We start from the raw sequence: 25,476 nt of genomic DNA on the forward strand, positions 1-25,476 counted from the left end.
GGAGTTGTGCGGTGTACGGGGCACGGAAGCTACCGCTAAACTGAAGTCATCTCTGGATAGTTATTGCTATAGCAACCCATTAATGCTACAATATTAATGAAAAAATACACAAATATGAACTTGATATGAAGAGTAAAACATTCATATTCACAAAAACAAGAAATAAATTCACACAGAAAAATGCTTGTGTAACTGCGTTCGCTACACTAATTAAAAGACATATACATTTATGTTTCACTGTATAATTTAATTTCTATCTATATTTATTTGTTTATTGTATTTTTGGGGGCAATTCATTGTTTGCTTATTTTTCTATTGAGCATTTTTTTATTTCTGTATTTATTTTCAAATATGGCAAAGTTGGTCCTCCATAGCCTATACCCAAAGAAGTCACAATTATAGTAATAACACAAAATACTTTCAATAATCAAACAATGAGAATAAAATAACAATGAGTTATAAGAGCTGAATGAAAACAAAAAATGAATCAAACATGAAAAAAGTGTCCAGATTATTTATGTTAAAATGTCAGCTTAATGTATATTTCTTGTCAATGCAGCTTTTAAATATTTTTTTAATATTCAAATGAATTTTTTTAATAAGCAGTTTGTAGACCAACAAAGATGTAATTAAAAAGGCAAATAACTTACATGGTAAAAAAATAGCAATGAGAATTCATCATGTGTGCAGCAGGATTCCTAGCAGTAAAACTCAACACTGAATAAAAGCTCTGTTTTTCTTCCTGTTTAGTTTTTGCAATTATTCAAATAGTATCTTTCCTATGAACTACAGAGGCGGGTTTATCAAAGATATATTTATCCCTTCCTCAGTCTTTTTACCAGTCTTTGTGTAAAACATGCTCTTACATGCTTTTGAATATTTAAATTATAAAATATTCAAATTCAGCTACTGGTCAGAGAAACTAAGATACCAACAGTTTACCTGGAACAGTTTTTAGCAGAGGATCAAGGAGAGAACATCAAATTTACTAAGAAAGAACGGAAGTAGAGGTAAGTTTGAGCTCAATCTGTGTTCTTGGGTTTAACCTTTTTAAATAGGCTTTATTTTCATTTTCAAGGTTAACAAATTTTTTATCATTTATTTAAAGTTTCCAGTTTTTGCTGTGTGCTAGGTTTCCTGTTTGGCTTCAGCTCCTCTGCTCTTTCAGCAGTGTTTCTCTCTACAGTTGAGGGATTCTGCAAGTTTTCAAACCTTGATTTAAAGTTTTCATCTTTCTTTAATAGAGAAACATTTTCTGAGGAAAATAAATCATCTGAGAGCAGCGATGAAGTGGAGTCTGATTCTGCTCTTCCTGATGGGTAAGTTAAGTTAACCTCTTAAAACCCTTTATAGGGCACTCAGTGAAATACTTTGAAAATCAAAATTTCAGACCATTAGTGTTATTGGAATCCAGGAAAAGACCTTATTATCTTTGTGACACAAAAAAAATGGAAATTTTGATGGCAAAATGATCTTATAACAAGAAAGACCAACTTGCCCGAATATATTAAGAAAAATAACTTCTTATAGGAAATTCATGAAAAACACTCAAAAAAAGCAATTTTTTTTTGATCCAGCATAACTTTATTTTTTTGAATACTGATACTGGCACTTACATGTTTTAGTTTATAAACCTAATACAATTGTTATCTAGGCTTCTTAACTTTTTTACTTTGTTTTTTAAATTTTCAATTAGCTTTTTACCTTTTTACTTGTTAACTTTTTTTTACAACTTAATTTACAACAGTATCTTTGCTGAATGGCTATACATAGATCTGTTGTTTCTAGACCTCAGTGATGGAACTTAGGAACTGTAAGCCCAAATTGCATGTGTGTTTCCTAATATATACATTTAAAATTGGGTGACTAGAACACAGACCAACCTGCATCAGTCCAAACATGACTCAAAGTTGCTTTTTTTATTCTCAAAAAATGATAGGTCTTTTTTGAACGGCAGTAATAAAGATATCCTTGAGAATAGGCAGGTTTTATTGTATTATATTTGTTCTACATCATATCAACCCCAAATGCAGAAAAGTTCAGACCTCTAGCTATACTAGTTCCAGAGCTGTGGGGCTTTACCCCCACTTAAGGTCCATTGGGTCGCCTAATTCAGAATGGTTTTAAGAGGTTAACAGGTTACTGTTACTTTGCAGAATGATTCAATACAGATATAGCTTTTTATAATTAGTCATACAACCACTTATATGCTGATGGTGTTGAGCTACACTGTAACCACAGCTGCCCTGAGGCAGCCAGAAGCAAAGTCACTGAATCAGCACCAACAGCAGAGAAGGTGGATGATTTGACCAATGACACAACGACTGAGCTGGACAGAGCAGAGAGTTTAACTAGCAACCCACCAGTTACAGAGCAAACTGCCCATACCTAAACAAAAATAAGAACAAGTTTGCAGTAAATGCTGGTGGAGATGTTATTATTTATTTAAAAATAAAGCAACATGTTTCGTATTTTCAGGTCAGAGTTGTTTCATCGACTGTCAGCTCTATGAGTATCTCTACATTAATGAGGCAAAGACCTGGACTGAAGCTCAGCAGTACTGCAGAGAGAACCACACTGACCTGGCCACAGTGTATAACATGACAGACATGAAGAGACTCCTCAGTACCAGAGCAGGATATAATAGGGATGCTTGGATTGGTCTGTATGATCAGAGAGATGGTATCAGAACATGGTACTGGTCTCTGCCTGAAGTAGAGTTCAATGAAAGTGAGACAAACTGGGACCAAGGAGAACCAAATGATCACGAAGGGGTGACTGAAAACTGTGGGATTCTGATGTCAAATCTTGAATGGCAAAATATTCCTTGTGAACTTGAAAGACCTTTCCTCTGTTATGATGGTAAGAATTTGGAAGTTTGTAGTTTTATGGATTACTAAACTGTATACTTTAGACAGCTAATTAAATTTAGTTTTTCTAAAAAGGGAAGAATTTAAAGTTGATGTGATGTGTGTTTATCTGTTTACTCCACAGAAACTAATAGAACCCAGAAATACCACTTGATTAGAGAGGGGAAGACCTGGCAGGAAGCTCAGAGTTACTGCAGAGAGAAACACACAGACCTGATCAGTGGAATGAAGCAGCTACAGGATGGAGAACTGGAGAAAGTGATGAGCTCTACACAGATTAAAACATACTTTGGTCTCTTCAGAGACACCTGGAGGTGGTCAGATGGAAGCAGTTTCTCTTTAAGACACTGGAATGACCAGTTAAACAATCAGCAATACAACACTGGTCGATGTGCTGTTGCTGGGACTGATGATGAAGGCAGATGGAAGACTGAAAGCTGTGATCAGAGAAAACCCTTCATCTGTTATGATGGTAAGTTGATCCAATATTAATAGATACTAGAAATGTGTGGGGTTAATTAAATAATGCCGTTTATTTCTCAAAACTGTTCCTCAAGCAGTACTAACATGTATGTTTTAGGCCCAATTCCCATGCCCCTAAACCCTAACCCTGAGCACTAACCCTCTGTTTGAGGTGAGGTTTTCTGTGGAGTTGATAATATCCATTTTAAAAAAAAATTGCCATCCCAAACCCTGTAGTGGGTAGGGCAAATGGACCATTCAGCCCTTAAATAGCAAGTGTGCATCACTACAGGCTTGCTGGAATGTGGCAGCAGGTGTAACGGAGAACTAATGGCGGAGGAAACACTTACCTCCAAATATAAGTTCTGCTGGTTTACTGCATTCAGCCTGCATGTCTCTCACTTGCTTCACACCTGCTTCAAATAATTGCATGATGTCCTTCGCACTCTTTAGAAGCCAGTAAATCGTTCATTTATATGAATCAGCCAGTGGTTCTTGATGACCATTTTTGAGAATCGCTGAATTAATGGATTTATTTGTTAACCTTAATATGTGTATTTTGTGTCTGAAAAGAGTACTTAGAAGTTATTGAAAATACCTTTTTGCCCAAATGTTTTATGTTCATTTGGGTAAAATTATTGGTTGAAACTCAAATGTTCTCTAAAACTAAATGTTTCAGTTTATCCATAGTTCATTTTTTGGTTCTTGTTTCTAAAAATGAACCAAAACAATGATGGAAATTGCTTTGTTTACATCCATATCTCCTGTAACAGATAAAGTGATCCTGGTCAAAGAAAATAAAACCTGGGAGGATGCCTTAAACTACTGCAGATGTCACTACCATGACCTGGTCACCCTCACTAGCCTGGATGAGCAGAGATGGATCCAGGAGAAAGCCAAGAACGCCTCGACTGATTATGTCTGGATTGGACTGCGCTACAACTGCTTTAAAAACATGTGGTTCTGGGTCTGTAAGGAGATCAGGTTTAACCGTGAAAGCCAGGTCTCAGAAGAACAGATGAGAAACTGTGACATGTCTGGAGCCATAGACGCAAGAGGGAAACATAGGTGGATTCAGGGAAATGACACAGAGGAACTGAATTTCATTTGTTCTAAGGTATAAGCTCACCCCATTTTTTCTGAATCGTGGGTTAATTATAATCCTAATATTTCTGTTGGCTTTTTGTCGGGTAAAAAAAAAATATATATAAAATAAAGTATACAGTATATATATATATATATATATATATATATATATATATATATATATATATATATATATATATATATATATATATATATATATATATATATATATATATATATATATAAATATATATACAGTATATATAAATATACTGTATACTCATACTTTTCCGGTATCATGGTTATAAATATTGTACTGTACGAAGTGGCTTAAAGAAATATATTGCCTCTATCAGGACTTTTGCTATATTTTTGTTTTACAATAAATGTTTAATATGCAAAATGATGCTTCCATTTTTAATGCAAGTCACAGATTATTGAACTTAGAAGAATTTATGAGAAAGAAAGAGTTTATGAACCAACTAAGAATATGTTGGCCTTGATATTAATAGGTACTCTATGCTGAGTTGATACATCAACTAATAAGGCTCTATAGTGGGAGAACACTTATTCATTTTACAGATTAATTAAATTCTTTCAAGCATAAAGTATATATTGTTGTTACCTGAGGTTACAATATTGATCATAGTATAGTTTGAATAAACGTTTTTAACACAGTTCCTAAAACATTTTTAAAATTATGCAGGAAGGAGGAACAAACAGTTCTTTAATAATTTCTATTATCTGTGAGTAAGGGGGTTCTGCCTTTTTTACATAGTTTATGTGTGGTATTCCTAATCAGTAGCCATTTTGATTATTAATACTTACAGATGTCACAGAAGGACATGTGGATTGTTCATTAGATAGCATAGAAAGCATCTGTTTATGCTAAGATTAGAAGAGATAGTAGTGTTGATGATGTTGCTGACAGGGGCGGATCTAGGATTTTAGGAGATCAGGGGCTTAGCCCTGATCGTGCAAATTTCAATTTGTTTTTTTTTTATCTTTTTTTTTTTTTTTTTGATGCCCCGCATACAAAACTACAATTTGTTTCTATTTCAACTTACCACAGCAGATAGACACTGAGAATCGTCTTATTCAATCCAATCTACTTTATTTTATAACACATTTAAAATAGAAACATGTTCATTACAGTGCTACACATATAAAATATATCATAATAATAATTAAATAAAATCATAAAATAGACTTAAAAAACAAAAGAGAGCAAGAAAATAATACAATAAAATGAAATAGGAAACTCAGCTAAAACAGTAATAGACACATTGGAAAATAAGACTCACGCAATGTTAAAAGCAAGATAATAAAAGTTTGCCTTCAGACGAGACATAAAACACTCCACGGTGGGGGCTGTTTGAAAACAGAAGGGCAGAGCATTCCAGAGTCTGGGACCAACAACAGAGAGCGCCCTGTCCCCCCTGGTTTTAGGTCTCATCTTAGGGTCCATGAGCTGGGACTGGCCGCCAGACTTCAGAGCGTGCATCTTTTATCATGAACATATCCCTCACCATCCACTGAATGAAAAAAAAAAAGTTATTCAGACTGATCATAAACTAAAGATGTGAAAAGTACAATACAAGGCATCCTATTTCGTTACTGCAGGCTGCCTGTGACCCTGGCTGGCACCTCAGCTGTCCTTTACTGCTAAGTTTTTCAATCCTTTATTCTGAACCCTTTTTCATCTCCAGTCTCTCCTCTTTTGCTTTCTTCCCAAATTTTTGTGACTTCCATTTCTGTAGATTTTTTCCTCTAACTTTCTCTCCACTCCTTCCTCTCCTCTCTTCCTTTCATTCCTTCCTCTCCTGTGTCTTTACAGATTTTGTTGTGGTGGCAGCATAAGGCTCTGCCAGAGTGGCTTCAATTGAGCAAATCTGTCAATGATGTTATCAGGAGATATATCATGCAGGTTGTCCTTTTCAATGGGCGTGATGGCTAGATCATTGAACCTGTCTTGGCTCATGGTCCTCCTTAACCATGTGTGAAGACGTCGCAAGTTACCACTTTGCGCGCCACTTTGAGGATCGCCTTCAGTCTGGGAAACAAGTCTCCATCAAGTAGGTGAACGCAGTTGCTGCGTCAGGGACTTCCTCTTTCCCCCATCACTCTCACAATGACATTTTTGCCACAAAGAGTTCCCTATGGCTTTAGCTGAATCTTATAATGCAAGGCAAGGCAAGGCTTTTTAAAGCATCTTCAGAGAGAAAGGTCAATGAGTTCGGGTTACAGGCTGGAATGTCTGACTTAAGTTTCTCTCCAACATCTGAAAACTGAAGGGTGAGCTTTTGTATCATCCGATCAAGGCCAGGATAAAACAAAAGCAGATGTCTGAAATCATCAGAGGTGGTAGAATTGGAGGTTGACCAATAGGCTGATTCCAACACAAACTGATCCAATTTTTTTTTTTTTGTTTCTGCTTGGAACCAATGGATTATTTCAGTCAGCTAAAAGATATGGCACCCTCCTTTAATTTTGGCAAAAAATTAATAAATGTCTACAAATCCACAGGGTTTGTTGTTGATAAAGAGAGGAATAAACAGTAAAAGACTTGCAGGTAAATTAATTTCTTAAGATGTAATGGAGGGGGAACTGATTATTTCAAGCAGCTAAAATATATGGTTCCCCCCTCATAACTCTGGCAATTAAGGAAAAAAATGCTACCAAATTCACAATATTTGTTAGTGATGAAAAGAGGAAAAAACACAGTTAAAGACTTGCAGATATATTATTTTCTTTCCATGTTTTGGAGGGGGAACAGCTGAAGCATCCATCTGTCCTCTCCTCCTCCCATATCTTTAGGAGATAAAGAGCAACTGTTTCCAAATTCTCAAAATGTTTATGTGTGGTAGAATTCTGTATACTAGAAATGTCTGTTGTGCCATATGCCATGATCATACTTTTTGGACATTGGGAAGCAGTGTCTATATTTCATCCTCAAGTAGATTTTTCTGATATTTTTACTTTACTTTACTACTTATTTTTATGGCGACTTTTTACTTCTACTCCTTACATTTTTACACAAATATCTGTACTTTCTACTCCTTACATTTTAAAAAATTGTCTCGTTACTTTAGTTTTGAATCATTTCAATGGAGTTACCGTTATTATTTTTCACATCATCAATACCAAATTCAATCTAATTGGATGGGAATCTACGTTGCATTTGACGCACCACTACAAGATGAATCGACAGATTCGGCGGTATTCATTGGCGGCAAATCATTGCAGCTTGGTGGCGGTGGCGTTAGCATAGTAGCATGGACGACGAGATGATTGAAAATGAACACAACGGAGATCTAGTCCTATTGGCAGACACCCATTTAAAATGTAGGCAACGGCATGAAAAAAGTGGTTTCTACTTTTACTTTTATACTTTAAGTAAATTTACAAGCCTGTACTTTGTTACTTTTACTTGAGTAAAGAAGTTTAATCAGTACTTCAACTTTTACCAGAGTATTTTTTAACACAAGTACCTGTACTTTTACTCAAGTACGGAAAGTGAGTACTTTTGCCATCTCTGATGAAAGTTGAGCTTCACTGTTTTTTTCTTTACTTCACATGTTATAGCAGAATATAGCCAGTGATATTGATTTACAACTAATAATAAAACACAAACGTTTGCTTGAAAGCTGGTCGCTGACAGCAGTGTCTACTCCTTCCTCTGAAAGCAAACAGATCCTTGTTCTTTTCCACACATTCCTTAAAAAAATCTCTCATTGTTTTACAGTGTCCAAATGTTCTCATCCCATTGAAAACTGTTGTAAACCATGTACTTGAAATAAAAATGAAATAGAAAATGGAGTGCACGTGTAATCATTAAAGACTATATGCAGAAGGAAAATAATTTTTTCCTGGTTGAAATTTAGTACTTAAATCTATATTTGTGTTTATAGTAACGTACAATTTATCTATACTATCCTTAATAAACAGTTTGTGTTCTAACATCAGCCGTTTTGTTTCATCCCATATTGTCAGAACTGGCAGTATGGGATGAAATAAAACCTGCTGTAATCTGTTCCCCCTGTCTAAATCAGGCAAAAAAGGCCCCAGCTTTTTCATTTTTGGCTTATAAACATCTTTTATGATGACAACTAACCCCTGAAACTTTGGAGTTGATTGACCTTTATTTCTTAAAGTTATAAGGGGGGAACAAATTATCGCAGGCCACCTGCTGTAATCTGTTCCCCCTGTCTAAATCAGGCAAAAAAGGCCCCAGCTTTTTCATTTTTGGCTTATAAGCATCTTTTATGATGACAACTAACCCCTGAAACTTTGGAGTTGATTGACGTTTATTTCTTAAAGTTATAAGGGGGGAACAAATTATAGCAAGCCACCTGCTATAATCTGTTCCCCCTGTCTAAATCAGACAAAAAAGGCCCCAGCTTTTTCATTTTTGGCTTATAAGCATCTTTTATGATGACAACTGACCCCTGAAACTTTGGAGTTGATTGACCTTTATTTCTTAAAGTTATAAGGGGGGAACAAATTATAGCAGGCCACCTGCTATAATCTATTCCCCCTGTCTAAATCAGACAAAAAAGGAGCCATTTGTGAACTGTCCGTGTGCTTCCAGTGACTTATATGCTTTGAATTCCTTGCAAGTGTAGGCACTGACGCCAAACACTAGGTAGTTTGTTATGTCCACTGATGAGGTAGGAGGCAGTGAAGTGACGTCGGAGCTCCAGTCTTTGCTGCGGAGATCATAAGGATCTATGCCGTTAATATCCGACAGTTTCGACAAGTAACGGTCCCTGGCCTCGTTATTAAGTTTTTGCCGGTACGGTAATTACGCATTCTGCTTACTTTTTTCCATATAGTCAGAGAAACAAACTCAATCCTTTAGTCCTTCGTTTAGCTATGCTGCTGTTGTTTACACTACGCCTTCTCCACCTAAAATGGCGTCTTAGCAACAAATGTCACGTGACTGGCGGAGACCGATCGGAAGAAGAGGCCTACTGCCATTAGCAACAGAGCTAGGTTAATTAGCCAAACAGTATTCACATATAAGTTTAAAACTGTTGGGATCCAGAGGCTTGCCCTCCAGAGGGCGCCGAGGATCCCTTTTTTCTGTTGGGATCTAGGGTACTGTTGGGATCTGGAGATCTGCCACCTGTCTCCAGCAGAGAGCGCTGTGGGTCTCCTGGTCTGGAGCCTCCAGCACACCTGAGGATCATCAGCCCATCAGGAGACCTCCTACATAAGCAGCAGCCAGACCTGTCTTCGGTGCCGGAGTGTTGACCAGTTTTGGTTAGCGGAACCTGAGCCTCTGTTAAACATTTAGAATCTCTGTCTGCTCTAGAGAGTAACCAGATTCTAACCAGCCTGTGTTTTCTCTGCTCACAGGAAAGCCCGACTGAAGTCTGTAGCTCTGGGAGAGCTTGTGCTTGGAAACCTGCCTGCCTGCCCAAGGAAGCCAAACCTGATATCTATCAGTCTGAATTCCCCAGCTAGTTCTCAAGGGAGCGTCACTGTCAGCTGTCAGCTGTCAGCTGGAGCGTCACTGTCAGCAGCGTTTGGATCAGCTGTCTGGACTGACAGGTAACTTTCTGTTGTCAACTGTCATGGGCCCCAAGAAGAATCCATCCGTGGAAGATTTTGAGGAGATAAGAAAGGCGTTGGATTTTCTTTCTGGAGAGACCTCGGCCATCCGAATCCAGCAAAAGTCCATCCTGGACTTGGTGGAAGAGGTGAAGGCTTTGAGATTACTCAATGAGGACAAGGACAAGCGGATCGCCGTTCTGGAGAACCGCGTAGCTGATTTGGAGCAGTACACGAGGATGAACGATGTGATCATCACCGGACTGCGTGTCAAGCCCCGCTCCTATGCTGGCGCGGTGGCAGGGCCCTGTCCGGACGGAGAGCCGTCACCCGGCGTGACGGAGTCCACGGAGGAGCAGGTGGCCTCTTTCCTCTTGACCAAGGGGATAAAGCTGGACTGTGACTCTGTGGAAGCGTGCCATCCGCTACCGAGACGAGGTAACAACGACAAACCGGCGTTCATCATGAGGTTCAGCAACCGCAAACACAAATCCGCTCTGCTGAAACAGGGCAGGTTGCTAAAGGGGTCAGATGTGTTCATTAATGAGCACCTGACAAAAAGAAATGGGGAGATTGCAAGAAAAGCTCGGTTCCTGAGGAAGCAGAAGAAGATCCAGTCCACGTGGACCACGAACTGTAAGGTCTTCATCAAGCTGAACGGACCACCGGAGGAGGCGAAGGTTCTGGTCGTTCGGGATATCACGGAATTGGATAAGTACGACTGAACTATCGGAGGATCGTTTGAGCACAGGTGATATCACGCACGACTCACTTTCATCATGTCACAAGTCACAGGAACTCTTTCTTCTTCACTGATGGACACAACACTAACACCTACAACTGTTAGTGCTGATAACCTGGAACTGAAAACATTCATCTATACAGATTACAAAAGTCAGGACATGGAAGAGGATGTGGATCCAGAAAACAACTTCTTCAATGATATTGTTGATAACTGCTGCTACTATACAACGGATCAATTCAACAGGGCGGTTCAGGTAGATAATAAGCTTTCAATCATACACTTCAACAGCAGAAGTTTATATGCAAACTTCAACAGTATAAAAGATTGTCTGAGCCAGTTTAAACAGCCATTCAGCATCATAGCCATCTCTGAAACCTGGATCAGTCATGAGAAAGGGGCTGACTTTGAGCTGGAGGGTTATGAGTTTAATTATATCAATAGAGAAGGGAAACCTGGAGGAGGACTGGCTGTGTATGTTGACAAAAACCTAAAGTATAAAATAATAGAAAATATGACCAGAGTGACTAAAGATGTATTTGAGTGTATAACTGTTGAAATATTTATGGAAAAGTCAAAAAATGTCATTGTGAGTTGCATGTATAGAGCTCCTGGTTTCAATATGGAAATATTTAGAGATTGGTTTGAGCAAACATTTACAGTTACATCTCAGAAGATCATTTTTCATCTGTGGGGACTTTAATATTGATTTACTTAACCCAAACAATCATAAACCTACTGAAGAGTTCATTAATACCATGTACAGTTTTAGCCTTTTTCCCAGAATCACTAGACCGAGCAGGATCACACTCAACAGTGCTACATTAATAGATAACATATTTACTAATATCTTGGATAATAATACCACAAGTGGATTAATAATTCAGCATATTAGTGATCATCTCACAGTCTTTGTTGTCAGCAACACTTTCTATGTAAAAAATAACGATAAAAGTAATCCACAGTTTAGAAGAGTAAGAACTGAGGAATCACTCACAGCTTTTAAAGAGGACTTATTGAAACATAACTGGGAGTCGGTTTTGTATGAAGATAATGTCGATATGGCTTATGAAAATTTTCTGAATAGTTTTAAAGTAATATATGTTAAGAGCTGTCCGTTAAAACTGTTTACTCCTAAAAACAAATACTTTGGAGCTCCATGGATCACTAAGGGACTGCAAAATGCCTGCAAAAAAAGAACAAACTTTATAGAGATTTCATAAGGTATAGATCCTTGGAGGTAGAGAATAAATATAAGAAATACAAGAATAAATTAACTGCTATTCTACGAATAGCTAAACAGGATTATTACTGTAAATTATTAGATAGAAATAAGAAAAACATTAAAGGGATCTGGAATGTATTAAATAATATTATCAAGAAAAACTCAGGAAAAATTAGTTTTCCGCAGTTTTTTATAAATAATGATGACAATTTTGAGGACAGTAATGACATTGCTCATAATTTTAATACATTTTTTGTGAGTGTGGGTCCATCACTTGCAGAACAAATCCCAGATCCTTCAACAACTGGAGCTCTGAGTGAAAGACTAATCAGCAGAAATCCCCACTCAATTTTCTTACTGCAGTGGGAGAAAAGGAAATTATAGATATAGTCAATAAATGTAAAAGCAAAAGGTCAACTGACTGTGATGGCATTGATATGTCAATAATTAAGAAGGTAATTGAGGAAATCATTCAGCCTCTGACTTACATCTGTAATTTGTCATTTAAATCGGGTAAATTTCCAGAAAAGATGAAAATGGCTAAAGTTATTCCACTCTATAAATCTGGGGACAGACACCATTTCACAAATTATAGGCCTGTTTCTTTACTTCCACAGTTCTCCAAAATTTTGGAGAAATTATTCGTGGGTAGATTAGATACTTTCATTAATAAACATAAACTGCTCTCCGAAAGTCAATATGGATTTAGGTCACAAAGATCTACAGCAATGGCTGTCATCGAATTGATAGAAGAAGTCACCTGTGCTTTAGATAACAAGAAATCTGCAGTAGGTGTATTCATTGATCTCAAAAAAGCTTTTGATACAATAAATCATGAAATATTACTTAAGAATTGGATCGTTATGGCATCCGGGGAGTAGTCCTCCAGTGGATGAAAAGTTATTTAAGTAACAGGCAACAATTTGTGCAAATGGGTGACTGCCAATCATCATGCTTGGACATTGTTTGTGGTGTCCCCCAGGGGTCAGTACTGGGGCCAAAATTGTTTATTCTTTATATTAATGACATCTGTAAAGTTTCTACAATACTAAAATTTGTTTTGTTTGCAGATGATACTAATATTTTTTGTACAGGTGATAATTTGGATCAACTTGTAGCTGATATCAATTTAGAGTTATGTCAACTTAAGACATGGTTTCATATTAATAAATTATCAATAAATTTGGATAAAACCAAGTTTATGTTGTTTGGAAACTGCAAAACTAATGTACATATGCTAATAGACAACGTAACAGTTGAGAGAGTTAATGAAATTAAGTTTTTGGGAATAATGATAGACAATAAAATTTGCTGGAAACCTCACATAAAATACATTCAAACAAAATTATCCAGAAGTATTGCTGTTCTCAGCAAAACCAAACATTTTCTAAATTATGCTGCTCTTCATATTCTGTATTGCTCACTGATCTTACCTTACTTGAATTACTGTGTGGAAATATGGGGCAACACCTACAAAACCTTGCTGCGTCCGTTATGTACATTACAAAAAAGGGCCATCAGAATGGTCCATAAGGTAGGATTCCATGACCATACTAATGTACTATTTATAGAGTCCCGCCTCCTTAAACTCCCTGAGCTGGTAGAATTCCAAACAGCTCAGCTTATGTATAAAGCTAGAAAATAAACAACTACCAGAGAACATTCAAAATCTGTTCACTAATAGAGTTGGGGGCTATGATTATCGGGAATACCTTAACTTCAGAACCCAGAGGGTTCGAACCACCATGAAGAGAATGTGCATTTCAGTCAGTGGTGTGAGGGTATGGAATAAACTCCAGAAAGAACTTAAGCAATGTCCCAGCATGCGTCTGTTTAAAAAAAGGCTCAAACTGTTGTTCCTCAACATGTACTGTGATGAGGAGGTGAGGTGAATGGTATCACTGCTGAGCACTGCATGTGGTGTGTATGCTGTGTGTATGCATGGGGGTGCTGGGCCCTCTCCTCTGCTCCTGCAGCCTGACGCTGCAGTTGTTGAAGAGGATGGATCTCAGTACTCAGAGTGCTGTGGAACGTGGGTGTGAATGTGGATTTAGGCCAGATGTGTGTGTAGGTAGGCATGTGTGTGTGCATATGTGTGCAGATGTAAATATTGGTATGTAAATGGGTATGTATATGTATGTATGTGGGTGTGAAAAAAAAAAAAAAAAGATAAAAATAAAAAAAATATAATAAAAAAATTAAAAATAACAACAAAACATAGATGTTAAACAGGAAGGTACTTTTAGGTTGCTTTCAGTGCAACTAGAGGGAAAAGGGGTATGATAGATAAGTTCTACTTCTTCATACCCCTTTTCAGACAATTTACAGTAAGTTTAAATTATTTAATTTGATTAAGAACAAGAAATTTAAATTAATATTTACCATCATTTTTTTTATGTGATACACATTTGTTAGTATTTATGAAATTGATTTAATTATTGTTATTATTTGATCATTTCTGAAATTGGAATTGCTCTATTTATTATTATTTGTTCTTTTGATTCATTTATATTATTTGTTAATTTGATTTATTTATTTTATTTTTTTGTTACTAATATTATTGTCTGAAATAAATAAATATTCATATTCATATTCATATTCATATATTCAAGGGAGGACTAGGAAATCAACTCAAGGTCTGAACCTCGTTAGCCTGAAGCTAGACGCTGAATCCACATAGCCTGACGTAGTCCTACTCAATTCTAGTCAGAATATGAGTCTGATACTGCTCCATAGAGCTGTGATTATGGGGCGTGTTTTGAACGAACCATGAAAAAAATTGCCTCTGCACTCAATTGGACAGACGTACAACCAATAAGAGCAACGGAGTGCGTGACGTATGTTAAGCAACGCATAGTTGTTGTCAACAAAAATCAAAGCGTGCAGTTTCACGCCTAGAATAAGATGAGCCTTGATCGCGTTTCTCTGTTCCTCTTTTAAAATTAAATTGCTGTCGATATCTTCTAGAGCAGACCTAATAGCAGAATCTACTCACCTCAACTCTCCAGCGGCAGCCATTGTTGTTGTCACCCAAGCGCGCTTGGGTCATTTGGTTGATTATATTACTGTTGATCATCTGTCCATCATAGTATAAAGCCCGCCCTGACAATTTGATTGGATCGCCTGACAGTGGGCGATAATACTCGCGCTACTATGGAGCAGAGCCAGACCGAACTTCCCGACCTCAAACCTTGTGGGCGGGACTAAGTTCGGAATGGCACCCAGGCTAGAATCCACAGTCTCTGGACCCAACCGGTTCCCTCTCTCCATCGATCAGCCTGAACCTCATCAAGGTACAAACCAGAATCAAACCCCTGACAAGTCATCACCGCTGCCTGGCTAACCAAACTATTCATCTCTGCAGATTACTCTGTGATTCCTGTCCTGGACCAGTACCAGAATCTGCCCAGTCATAACTCTTGTGTGCTCCTCTTAAATAAACTGTTAAACTTTTACCCCATTTCCTGCGGTGTTCTGCGTGTGGGTTTAATTACAGAGACTCATCATGACAGAACACTCCGGCCACAAACAAAACCCAGCAGACACCCCACGGAGGTTAATCAAGGAGCAAGCTGTTCAGATCCAGGAACACGACTCAACCCTCCGTGAGTTATACACCAGTTCTGAGTTAAAAGAACAAACTTTTCAGATATTAGCAGGCTACGTGAGAAACGCTAACACGGCTCCAGCTCAACTTCCGGTGCCGGAGTCAACTCCGCCTCAAGGGGCGGAGCCAGTCTCTTCACTTCCGGAATTCCGCCCGTCACTTCCGGTTTCAGTTCTGCTTCTAAGGTCAGAATCTGTTCCGTCACTTCCTTATTTCCGTCCCTCACTATTTTTTGGCGAATCTAGTGAATGTAAAAGTTTTCTCTGGCAGTGCAAATTATTTTTTGAGCTAAATCGTCCAGTTTCCCTGACGATGAGAGAAAAATAGTTTAGATTCTCTCACAATTATCTGGTAAAGCCCACGAATGGAAAGAGACCCGTTTTTCTCCTGGTTCCATTATTACCTGTACTTCTGAACAGTTTTTAAACGAATTCACTCTAGTTTTTTCCGGTAAATCTGCTGAGTCTCATGGTCTGTCTAACATAAAACAAGGAAATAGAACCGTCGAAGAATATTCAATAGACTTCCGGGTCAGAGCCGCTGCTTCGGGTTGGAGTGATTCAATGCTAAAAAACATCTACCTCAAATCCTTAAATAAAGAAATTAGAGACAAACTGGCAACTATTAATGAACCTGCAACCTTGGAAGAGCTAATTTGTATTTCTATTTATCAAGATCACAGACTACGAGCCAGAGCCAAGCCCAGATCTAGGTACCCAGTTCAACCCAGTTCAGCCCAGTCCAGCCTAGTCCAGCCCAGTCCAGCTCCGTCCAGTTCAGTACAGCTCTGTACAGCCCTGTTCAGTCTGTCTCTGCCCAGTTCAGTCCAGTTCAGCCACCGCTTACATGATCGTCAGTTAGCACCATCCATTAAGAAACTTAATATCAAACCACAAGTCACAACCCAAACAGTCAGAGCTCCCGTAATCCACGAGTCAGACCTCTGGAACTTCTATTACGGGGATAGAGATGATCTGTTCCCCTTCTTGTCACCTTATCATGAACCAGTTAGTCCTACTCCTAAGCCTGTTAGCTTTTTAGCTAAACCTGCACCTAAACCCACTTGCACACCAGTTAGCCTTTTTTCACAGTCAGTCTCTGAACCCATGAGCCCAGCTTCTAAAGAACCCCGATGTAAGAGATGGCATCGCCGTAAGCCAGCTTTGAGCCGTCTAGAGACCCCTGAACCAGCTCTGAGCCGTCTAGAGACCCCTGAGCCAGTTCTGAGCCGTCTAAAGACCCCTGAGCCAGCCCTGAGCCGTCTTGAGTCAGCTTTGTGCCATTTTGAAACCCCTGAGTCAGCTCTGTGCAATTTTGAAACCCCTGAGTCAGCTCTGTGCCGTCCAGAGACCCCTGAGTCAGCTCTGTGCTGTCCAGAGACCCCTGAGTTAGCTCTGTGCCGTCCAGAGACCCCTGAGCAGAGCTTTAAAGAGGTGTCTGAATTCGAGGTATGTGATTTTACGCCTCCTAGGACCTTTCTGCAGGCGCCCCTGACCACCAAGAGTCCTCCGCGAGCATCACAAGCCTCTTCAGAGACTGAACCTTTGCCGCCATGGGCGGTTTCTTCCATGCTGGACTTGGAGCCACAGTCGGTGGTCTCCCCTGTTCCTGGTGTGGAGCCACAGTCGGTGGTCTCCTCTGTTCCTGGTGTGGAGCCACAGTCGGTGGTCTCCCCTGTTCCTGGTGTGGAGCCACAGTCTGTGGTCTCCCCTGTTCCTGGTGTGGAGCCACAGTCAGTGGTCTCCCATGTTCCTGATTCGGGGCTACTGTCTGCGGGCTCCTCCGCTCCTGACCCGGAGCAGCAATCGGCGGGCTCCTCTGTTCCTGCCCCAGAGCCGCAATCGGCGGGCTCCTCTGTTCCTGGTCCGAAACCACAATCGGCGGGCTCCTCTGTTGCTGATCCGGAGCCGCAATCGGCGGCCACCACAGAGCCTGTTCCTGAGCCGCAGCCGGCGACCCCTCCTGCTCCAGCTCCTGAGCCGCAGGCGGCGGCCTCCTCGGACCCTGTTCCAGAGCCGCAGTCCGTGGTCCCCTCTGAGATTGTTGCTGAGCCGCTGAAGAGGGGACGGGGTACCCCTTGGGGCTACCTGTTGAAATTGGGGCGTCATCCTCCTCCGAGGATTCAGCAGCGACGGAGAGGACATCCTCCTAAGACTCTGCTCCGCCTTCGGCCCCGCGGCCGACCTCCAGAACTTCTGCCATGCTTACAGCCCCGCGGCCGGCCTCCAGAATGTCAGCTTCGCCTCAAGCCCCGCGGCCGGCCTCCAGAGCGTCAGCTTCGCCTCCGACCCCGCGGCCGGCCTCCAGAACCTCTGCCAAGTCTTCGGCCCCTCAGCTGGCCACCTGAGACTCTGCCTCGCTGCCGGCCCCATGGCCGGCCACCTGAGACTCTGCCCCGCTGCAGGCCCCGTGGCCGGCCACCTGAACCTCTGTCTCGCCGCTGGCCCCTCGGCCAGCCACCTGAGACTCTCCCTCGCTGCCGGTCCCACGGCCAGCCACCTGAGACTCTGTGTCGCTGCCGGTCCCACGGCCAGGCCAGCTGAGACTCTGCCTCGCTGCCGGTCCCACAGCCAACCACCTGAGACACTACCTTTTAAACTCTCAGAGACTTTTTTGTTTAGGACTCTGTTTATGTTTTTTGCCCTCCTTGCCCGTTTCCCCCACCGCCCACCCTGGGTGGGTTGTTTTTTGTTTTGGACTCTGTTTTTGTTGTTTCTTGCCCTCCTTGCCTAGTGCCCCCTCCGCCCACCCTGGGTGGGTTGTTTTTTTTGTTTGTTGTTTTTTTTCATGGACTATTCTGAGGGTGTCTGGAATCTGCCCTTGAGGGGGGAGCTCTGTTGGGATCCAGAGGCTTGCCCTCCAGAGGGTGCCGATGATTCCTTCCTGTTTTTATGTTTTTTCTGTTGGGATCTGGGGTACTGTTGGGATCTGGAGATCTGCCACCTGTCTCCAGCAGAGAGCGCTGTGGGTCTCCTGGGCTGGAGCCTCCAGCACACCTGAGGATCATCAGCCCATCAGGAGACCTCCTACATAAGCAGCAGCCAGACCTGTCTTCGGCGCCGGAGTGCTGACCAGTTTTGGTTAGCGGAACCTGAGCCTTTGTTAAACATTTAGAATCTCTGTCTGCTCTAGAGAGTAACCAGATTCTAACCTGCCTCTGTTTTCTCTGCTCACAAGAAAGCCCGACTGAAGTCTGTAGCTCTGGGAGAGCTTGTGCTTGGAAACAAAAACACTATGAACTAAATATATATGCAAATTACACTGCTTGTAGTCTATAAGAAAAACAATTAATGATTACAATTCAAACAAATCAAACTGCCAAACGGAAGACGAGGCGTACTGCCATTAGCAACAGAGCTAAGTTAATTAGCCAAAAAGTATTCACACATAAGTTTAAAACAATATGAACTAAATACAAACAAATTCACGCATACAGGGCTAACATGTATCCACATTCTATTCTCCTGAGAGTTGCATATAGTAGGCTCTTTGCACATAACGTTGTGACGACACTTCCGTGTTTGAAGAAGCGGGAGGTCGGTTTCCGGTCCGACGTAAACAACAATGGCTCTGTTCTATACCCGCTGTATGCAAGACTTGCCCAGATTATCCATTTTGGATGTTCACCGTTTAGTCAAACGCTCATCTAAGACATTGTCATCAAAACTAGACAAAGGGTTTAAATTGTATGCCTCATCATACATACATCAATATGAAGGTAAGTCAATATTCTTACCAGACTTTGTGGATATTCTTAACCTAGCAACAGGATAACTAAGTTAACGCTAACGATAGTTAACTAGCGGTAGCAGTTTGTGTGACTGCTTCATCTGTGTATTTATTTGTTTTGGTAGAACTACATTCAATTAGGCAAAATGTATAACATGCTCTACACACCTATGTGTTGAACCTGTGATTGCTTTCATGTGTGTTTGGATCAGTGTCAAATAAAGACAGGGCTACGTGTGAGATAGCGTTGAAAGCACTCTGTTATAGATCAATGAGGGAATTGGAGAAACCTCACAATGTAAATGTAGGGTTGCACTTTATACTTTATCGGAGTTCGCAGTTCAGCGGTTTTAAAGGTTCAAGTTAAGTTATTGCACTTCTGTTTTACACAACTGGATATTTTCTTTTCTGTCGCACTGCTTCCAATGCTTTCCTTATTCTCAGCTTTTCCAAACACTGCTTAAGCTGTTAAAATTTTTCTGTGCATTTTTGTTGTGCTGTTTACAGCGTGTCCCAATAATGTATTCCCATTTTAAAGCATTACAGTCTATATGTTAATTGAAACACTAATAATTGTTAGAGTGTAACAAAATTTACAGACAAAAATTCTAATATTACTGATAATTCTGATCAAACAATAATCTTGGAATTTCAGTGGCTTGCAAGGGGTATTTCCACAATAACATTAAGTGATGAGCCTGGCTAATCCTGCAGGGAGTGGTGAACCTACTAATATATAGGCCAGGGGTGTCATTCTAGTAAGAAAATGAGGACTCCAGCCTGTTCTGGTAGATGGTTAAACACTACTTTAGGTTATCCTGGTTTGCTATCAAGACTTTCAATTCAAGCTTTAGAGTAGGTGCTGACAAAACTATAAGCTTAGATGAGATGTGTAAATTCTGTGACTATAAAATACAGAAATACGAATGACATCTGACCTTTTTAAAAAAAATGTGAATATATCTGTGGCTCAATATATACTGTACCCTATGTGCTTCACAAACCTTGCTGCTCACACAGACGCACAGAAATACTTTTTAAATATTTTTATGCGTTTGTCACATGAAACTCCTATTTCAACACCATTTTTTTTATTCCATTTGAAGAAGGATATCTATGCCAACAAGTCAGTGAGCACAGTTATACACACAATTGACTTTCAAGCTAAGTATTGTCAGCATTCAGTTTAAGACAAGTTTTGGAATATTATGTTTACATGTGGAACAGTGTTCTACAACCAGCAGTGCCAACACTGACAATAACTAACTGGACATTACCATGATAATAACTGACAATGTTGTATTGACAGATGGTGCTCCGGGACACATCACCAGTTGTTTTGGTGCGGTGCAGGTGTTCCTGTGTTGCAGGTACAGCATTGTGCAATCATGCTGTGGCCCTTCTCTTTCAAACGGCATATTACTCAGAACTGCATGTACCAGTTGTCCCCCCTGTACACAGCTGTACAGAGTTAGAGCAGCAGTGGCACAAACCCAGGACAGCCGTAAGTTTCACAGCAATACATGTTTTGCACATATTCTTTCATATGAATGTACGGTGCAGTTTTTCTACAGCTTATATCAGTAATAAATTCTGCAGAATTTGTGTTTTCAGTATTTTTTGCCCTTAGCTTTTCCTAGAAGATGCCAAATTTTGACCCAACACATTCCAGCTTTTGGCAGCTAAGACTCTTGCTTCAGTTATTTTCACCTGGTCCGGTTTCAGACCTGAACCTGGTTGGGACTGTTCAGAGTCGGAAGGGCAGAGGAGGATTACGGTAAGTGTAAATAACTTCATATCATGTTTAAAGTGGTGTGTGTATAACATACATTTCTATGTGTAATTGCAGGAGCACCCTTTACCGAGGAATGATTGGCCCGCTGCCAGATCTGTCAATTCTGCGTGTGGATGAAGTGTATAGTGTCTTGCCTCCAGAGGATAGGCCCCTTATTACTAAAATTGGGATTAGTACAGACAGGCGACTTGTTGAGTCAGCGTTTGGACTTGTTCAGAGGGGGAGTGTACTCTCCTACCAACAGCCGAAACATGACTCCCGATCCACAGAGGAGCATCAACATGCTCCACCTCCTCCATCCCTCCTCCTTACTAGCCACCAGCTGTCGCCAACAGACTGTGTATGGGTCTGCACTGAAGAAGAGCAGTTGCATCTGCAGAGCCTGCAATTAACCATGGAGATGGCTCACAAAATTGAATCCTCTACCAGGGCGCAGAGCAAAGACCAGGATTGGCACATGCTTCGGCAGAGCAGGGTAACCTCCTCCAGATTTAGAGCAGTGTGCCACGTTAGGGGTCACAGCTCTGGTGAGAATCTTGCAGAGAGAATAATTAGAGGTACCAGGCAAACCGCCAGCATGAGGAGAGGCTCTGAAATGCAGTTTCAAGTAGCCAAAGAGTATGTGAAGTGCAACAATGTAAATTATGCACCTTGTGGGCTTGTACTCCATCCTCAGGCTCCATGGTTAGGAGCCTCACCAGACGGCCTTGTTTACGATCCAACTGCCACACCATGTTACGGTTTAGTTGAGATAAAGTGCCCAAACGTGAAGAGCTACATTGACTGTAAATTCTTACACATGTGCAATGGCATGTTTACACTTAAAAAAAGCCATGCATAATTTTGGCAAGTACAAGGCCAGCTCCTCATTACCGGATTGGAGTGGTGCAACTTTTTTGTTTGGGCAGAGGAGGATTACTTTATTCAGTGACTGCAAGCTGACAAAGATGTACAAGGCATCACAAGGCAGAAGTGTGATAATTTCTTCTTTAGCATCTACATACCAAAGTATCTTTCAATGAGACGAGCCCAGCTGATTGGCAAATAGTAATTTTGATGTTTTATTGTACAGTCACAGCGAATATTAAATATTTCAGAATTTGTTTGAAATGAAATCATAACATCTTTTTCAATTCCATGAACACAATATGGAATCATTGTACAGTTTCACAATCATTTTATAACATCTCTTAACAAAAAAAGGGAAAAAAAGAAAACGTTGTGCATAGGTTTTTGATTAATCTCTGTAACTACAAAGGAAACATTTGTCAGCATTACTTAGCCCATCTCTTGACAAGGTCTTTGTTTTGATAGTTGCTAAGCAGGCAAGCAACTGCAAACAATTCATTAATGCTGCCTACAATGGACAGAGGTATAACTGGCTCAAAAAGCTTATTCTCTTTAACCCGTCGGATAACGCGCTCAACGTAAACTCTACGACTCGTTATTTTCTGTGTTTTGAGGATGCTCTGTGCTGACATCTGAGAAGACTTTTTGAGAAAAGGTGGACAGTACACCTTGCATTTCACCAAGTCATTAATTAGAAAGCCTTTATCGACCATAATGGCCACGTCCTCTGTCAGAAGGTCACTTAACCCTGATTTTCTAAAAACCTCTTTATCACTAATTGATCCCTCACAGAGAGAAGAGATGAAAGTGATAGGGCCAGATGTTAGTTCTTCATTCATCCTCTCAGCAGCTTTGGCTCTGGATGCCAAACCATTTTATGCACAGATGGTTCAATCATTTCTCAAAAAAGCATGAACTCGCTATAATTTGGAATTCTGCAAAAGGAGAGAAGAAAAATTATTAGTTTAAATTTATAAAAGGTTCCTATTTGATGACAAACTCATATTATACTAATAGACGGCTATTTGTTTGTCTTGTGTAGAGTCGGATGTTGGCGTCAGATTGGATGAATCTTTCCAACACAAATGCATGGCTTAGCTTCAATTCCATAAATTGCTTTTCTAAGGCTTAGTTTTTCTCTTCCAATTCCTTGATCCTGTCGAGGGCCATATCTAGGAATGCTGCTTCTGGTGCTTTAGGGTAGTCATGATCATCAGGTGTGTGTGTGCTGTCCATTGCTTGCTAAAATTGTTCCACTTCAACAGTACCAGGACAGCTCCTTTCTGTAATCGCCTTTTCCCTAACTCTGTTTTGGTGGAATTGTTTGCTCCTTCAAGAAATGCAGGCTGCTGATCTTCGTATGGGGTGTGGGGACAAACTGTTCCCGGTGGATGTTGACTAGCCATCTCTTTCTCAGCTCTAAATCGCTGGGAAACGTGTGAAAGCTCAACACTCCATTATATGTGGATGATGCCGAACACAGCGGCACACAACAGTGTTTGTGGTATTGCTTCTGTTGCTTGCTCATGTCAAACCTCTTTGCTCAGGTTTCCCGGCGTCTTGTCGCTATAAGTACAAATACCGGAAACCGGGTACCCGCTTCAACAAACCCGGAAGTGTCGTTATGATGTTATGTGCAAAGAGTCGATTTCTTACCTTATAAAAGGACAAAATGTAAGAAAAGAAACAGCAGGGATGAAACCAGTGCATTTTCACTTTCTCTTGTATTGAATATGCAGAAGAGCACACTAGTCCCCCTAGTGGACTCTTTCGATTATGGCGCCAACACACTCCTCTTCCAGACAAACGACCCAAATCATTCCTTCCACACCCCAAACCAAACTAAATGAATGCAGATGATCAAAACAATTAGATTCAATATCAACAGGAATCAAGTGAGTATTATACCCTGCAACATACACACTACATATGTTTGGTGACTGTCTTTTATTTCTGTTAAGCTTGACTGACAAAAGTTGGAAAAAGTATGGGAGAATTATCCTGCCATAATGCAAGAGCACATAATTTCAATTTGAGAAAAGAATTTCATCTTCTTGCACTCAAAACTTATAATGCTTATAAAGTATTTCAATATAATAATTTAATATGTTGGTTCTTTGCTTTTGTACATAACAAACCACTAATTGTTTAAAATTACTTAATTCAGAATTTTTTGGGTTATCCATAAGTACTGAACTTTGCTGAATCGAGGCACAAAACTACTGTAAATAGCAGTTTCAGCTGACGCTCTTATAAGTGGCGTAGTAGCACAGGCACACTGAGTAGGGTTAAACAAGCGGACCCTTTCCGAGGCTGTCGTTCTATTGGCTGGAAAGGTTGCTAGGCGACGATCCAACTGCAATCCGAGAGAGAGCAAAAAAAATCAGCAAGCAGAGCCTACGGGTTTGGGAGCGTATCTGAAACTCTTGCAGGGCGCAGTTTGTGCGCGAAGAGAAGGAGGCAAGCGAGAAGAGAAAATATCTGTGCAAGAAGCATTAAATCTGAGAGAAGAAACAAAGATTTGAGAGAGAAGAGAAAATATTTGAGAGAGAAGCATTAAATCTGAGAGAAGAAACAAAGATTTGAGAGAGAAGAGAAAATATTTGAGAGAGAGCGCACACTCAAAAAAGTGGGACTAAGCTAAATTAATATTTACAAAATAAATACTAGTAACCGTTACATAAAAAAATTGTTATGATGTTTGAATTAAATTTGAAGTATTAATCAATTGCATTTTACTAATTTTTGTTTGAATAATATCAGCTGAAATCACTGAGTAGAATTTGATACTATTTTGTCAGTAAAGTCAACAATGTCGAAAAATTAATAAATTCTACTAATGGCAATTCTGTAGTTTTAAACACCGTACACTTACGCCGAAGGCATTTGCGCCATACGCACGTTGATGTCTGCCACACCCGCCATCAACTGATATCTGCTCAAGGTAAGAGGCTTTAATAACAACACAAAGCTTTATATCTATAATGCTACAGCAGTTGAACATTGTTTTGAGTTAGCCCGAGTTACCTAACAAGTTTACTGGCAGTAAATTAAGTTTATTGTAGCCTTTATCAGTCGGAGTCAGATTCAAAGTCAGTCGGAGCTTTAAAAAATTGCGCGCGTAGAGATGTGTTTAAGCTAGTGCGACTTATGACTCAAATATAATGCCAAAGACAAGGTGTTACACTAACGACGTTAGTGTTTTTGATCTCTTCAAACGCGAATATCCAACTTGAAACTAACTTCACTGCGGTCGCACAATACACGCTGCACACCTGAATAAAAGTTTCTGGAATCAAGTTGTAGAGCACTGTAACTAATGTTACTTTTTGCACTTTCCTACTTGCCCTCCTATTTGCATTGTCTATGCATATTTCAGTGATAATTTATCTAGCATGGATTTTTATTCATGGCATGGAAAATTCAACTCGCAATAAAAAAAATATGTATGTATATATATGTAAATGTATGTACATATATATATATATATATATATATATATATATATATATATATATATATATATATATATATATATATGTATATGTATGTATA

General features: G+C 39.9%; 1 protein-coding gene across 1 annotated transcript; it reads left to right on the forward strand.

Moving 5' to 3' along the window:
* The first annotated feature begins 1,285 nt into the window (after window positions 1-1,285).
* Window positions 1,286-4,455, forward strand: LOC119777943 (macrophage mannose receptor 1-like). Its single transcript, XM_038276953.1, has 4 exons — window positions 1,286-1,319; window positions 2,479-2,862; window positions 2,995-3,342; window positions 4,106-4,455. The coding sequence occupies exons 1-4, from the start codon at window positions 1,286-1,288 to the stop codon at window positions 4,453-4,455; spliced, it is 1,116 nt and encodes a 371-aa protein (XP_038132881.1).
* The last annotated feature ends 21,021 nt before the right edge of the window (window positions 4,456-25,476 follow it).

Source organism: Cyprinodon tularosa, unplaced genomic scaffold (genome assembly GCF_016077235.1).
Source record: "Cyprinodon tularosa strain WSP-4 unplaced genomic scaffold, ASM1607723v1 ctg1291, whole genome shotgun sequence".
In the NCBI taxonomy this organism is placed as follows: Eukaryota; Metazoa; Chordata; class Actinopteri; order Cyprinodontiformes; family Cyprinodontidae; genus Cyprinodon; species Cyprinodon tularosa.